At 36.7% G+C, this 893-nt stretch overlaps 1 protein-coding gene across 1 annotated transcript in view; it reads right to left on the reverse strand.

Moving 5' to 3' along the window:
- COL4A5 (collagen type IV alpha 5 chain) overlaps positions 1-893 on the reverse strand; it is a 227,462-nt gene that overhangs the window by 24,523 nt on the left and 202,046 nt on the right. Inside the window, exon 41 of the mRNA XM_077773807.1 lies at positions 467-652. Coding sequence (XP_077629933.1) covers positions 467-652 — 186 coding nt within the window. The remainder of the gene's footprint in view (positions 1-466; positions 653-893) is intronic.

The following is an 893-nucleotide window of genomic DNA, read 5'->3' on the forward strand; positions in this document are numbered from 1 at the left end:
TTCCTAGAGAAGATAAAAATTTTTATATTGTGCTTGGTGACATTTGCTGATCATATGACAGAACCATAGCAATACTTTTGGTATGAACCACAAGCATCTATGGGGTGATCACTAAAATGATTTCTGTGATGACATGCTGAGAAGCTCACATTAAATATGCAGATGACATTTTGCTGCAAGGTTATCAGTATAATTTTTATGTTTAATAAAAAGATTAATAAATTCACAATTTCCTTTTTTCTTCCATATTGGTTTTAGTTCAACTTTAAGTAAATGATGAAAGGCATTACTCAAAAGAATGATTTGATGCCAAAGAAATAGATGGAGTGAGATATAAACCAAGCTATTTACTAGTAAGAAGTTCTTACATTATAGAATCTAAAGTCCTAAAGACTGAATAACCTGCCAGCAAAATGAAATAAATTAACTAATAAATAGACCATCCCCCCACCACTCATGTACATACCTGGTTTCCCAGGAGGACCTTGGGGCCCAGGGTTGCCTTTTGGGCCTTCCAGAGCTGGACCTGGAGAACCAGGAGGGCCTGGGGGACCCTGCACACCAGGGAAACCCTGAAAGCCTGGTTCTCCCTTTGGACCAGGAAGGCCAGGGTTTCCTGGAATGCCAGGTAATCCCCCATCACCTTTTTGACCTATGAAAGCAAAGTGACATTAGGGAACACATTAAATGATACTGAGTATTAGGCTTTCCTATAAGGCTAAATCTATTCATTCTTATTAGAACAAGTAATGGAGTGTGCTAGGGTCAATTCTATCTCCTGCCAAATCCCTAACCCATCCAAAAAAACCCCCATTATTCTTATTAAACATATTAACCTGTTATAAGAAATATTTATTAGAGTATGTATAGAAATATAAAAATAATTATATCTT

This window comes from Crocuta crocuta, unplaced genomic scaffold, assembly GCF_008692635.1.
Source record: "Crocuta crocuta isolate KB4526 unplaced genomic scaffold, BGI_CrCroc_1.0 scaffold737, whole genome shotgun sequence".
Taxonomy (NCBI): domain Eukaryota; kingdom Metazoa; phylum Chordata; class Mammalia; order Carnivora; family Hyaenidae; genus Crocuta; species Crocuta crocuta.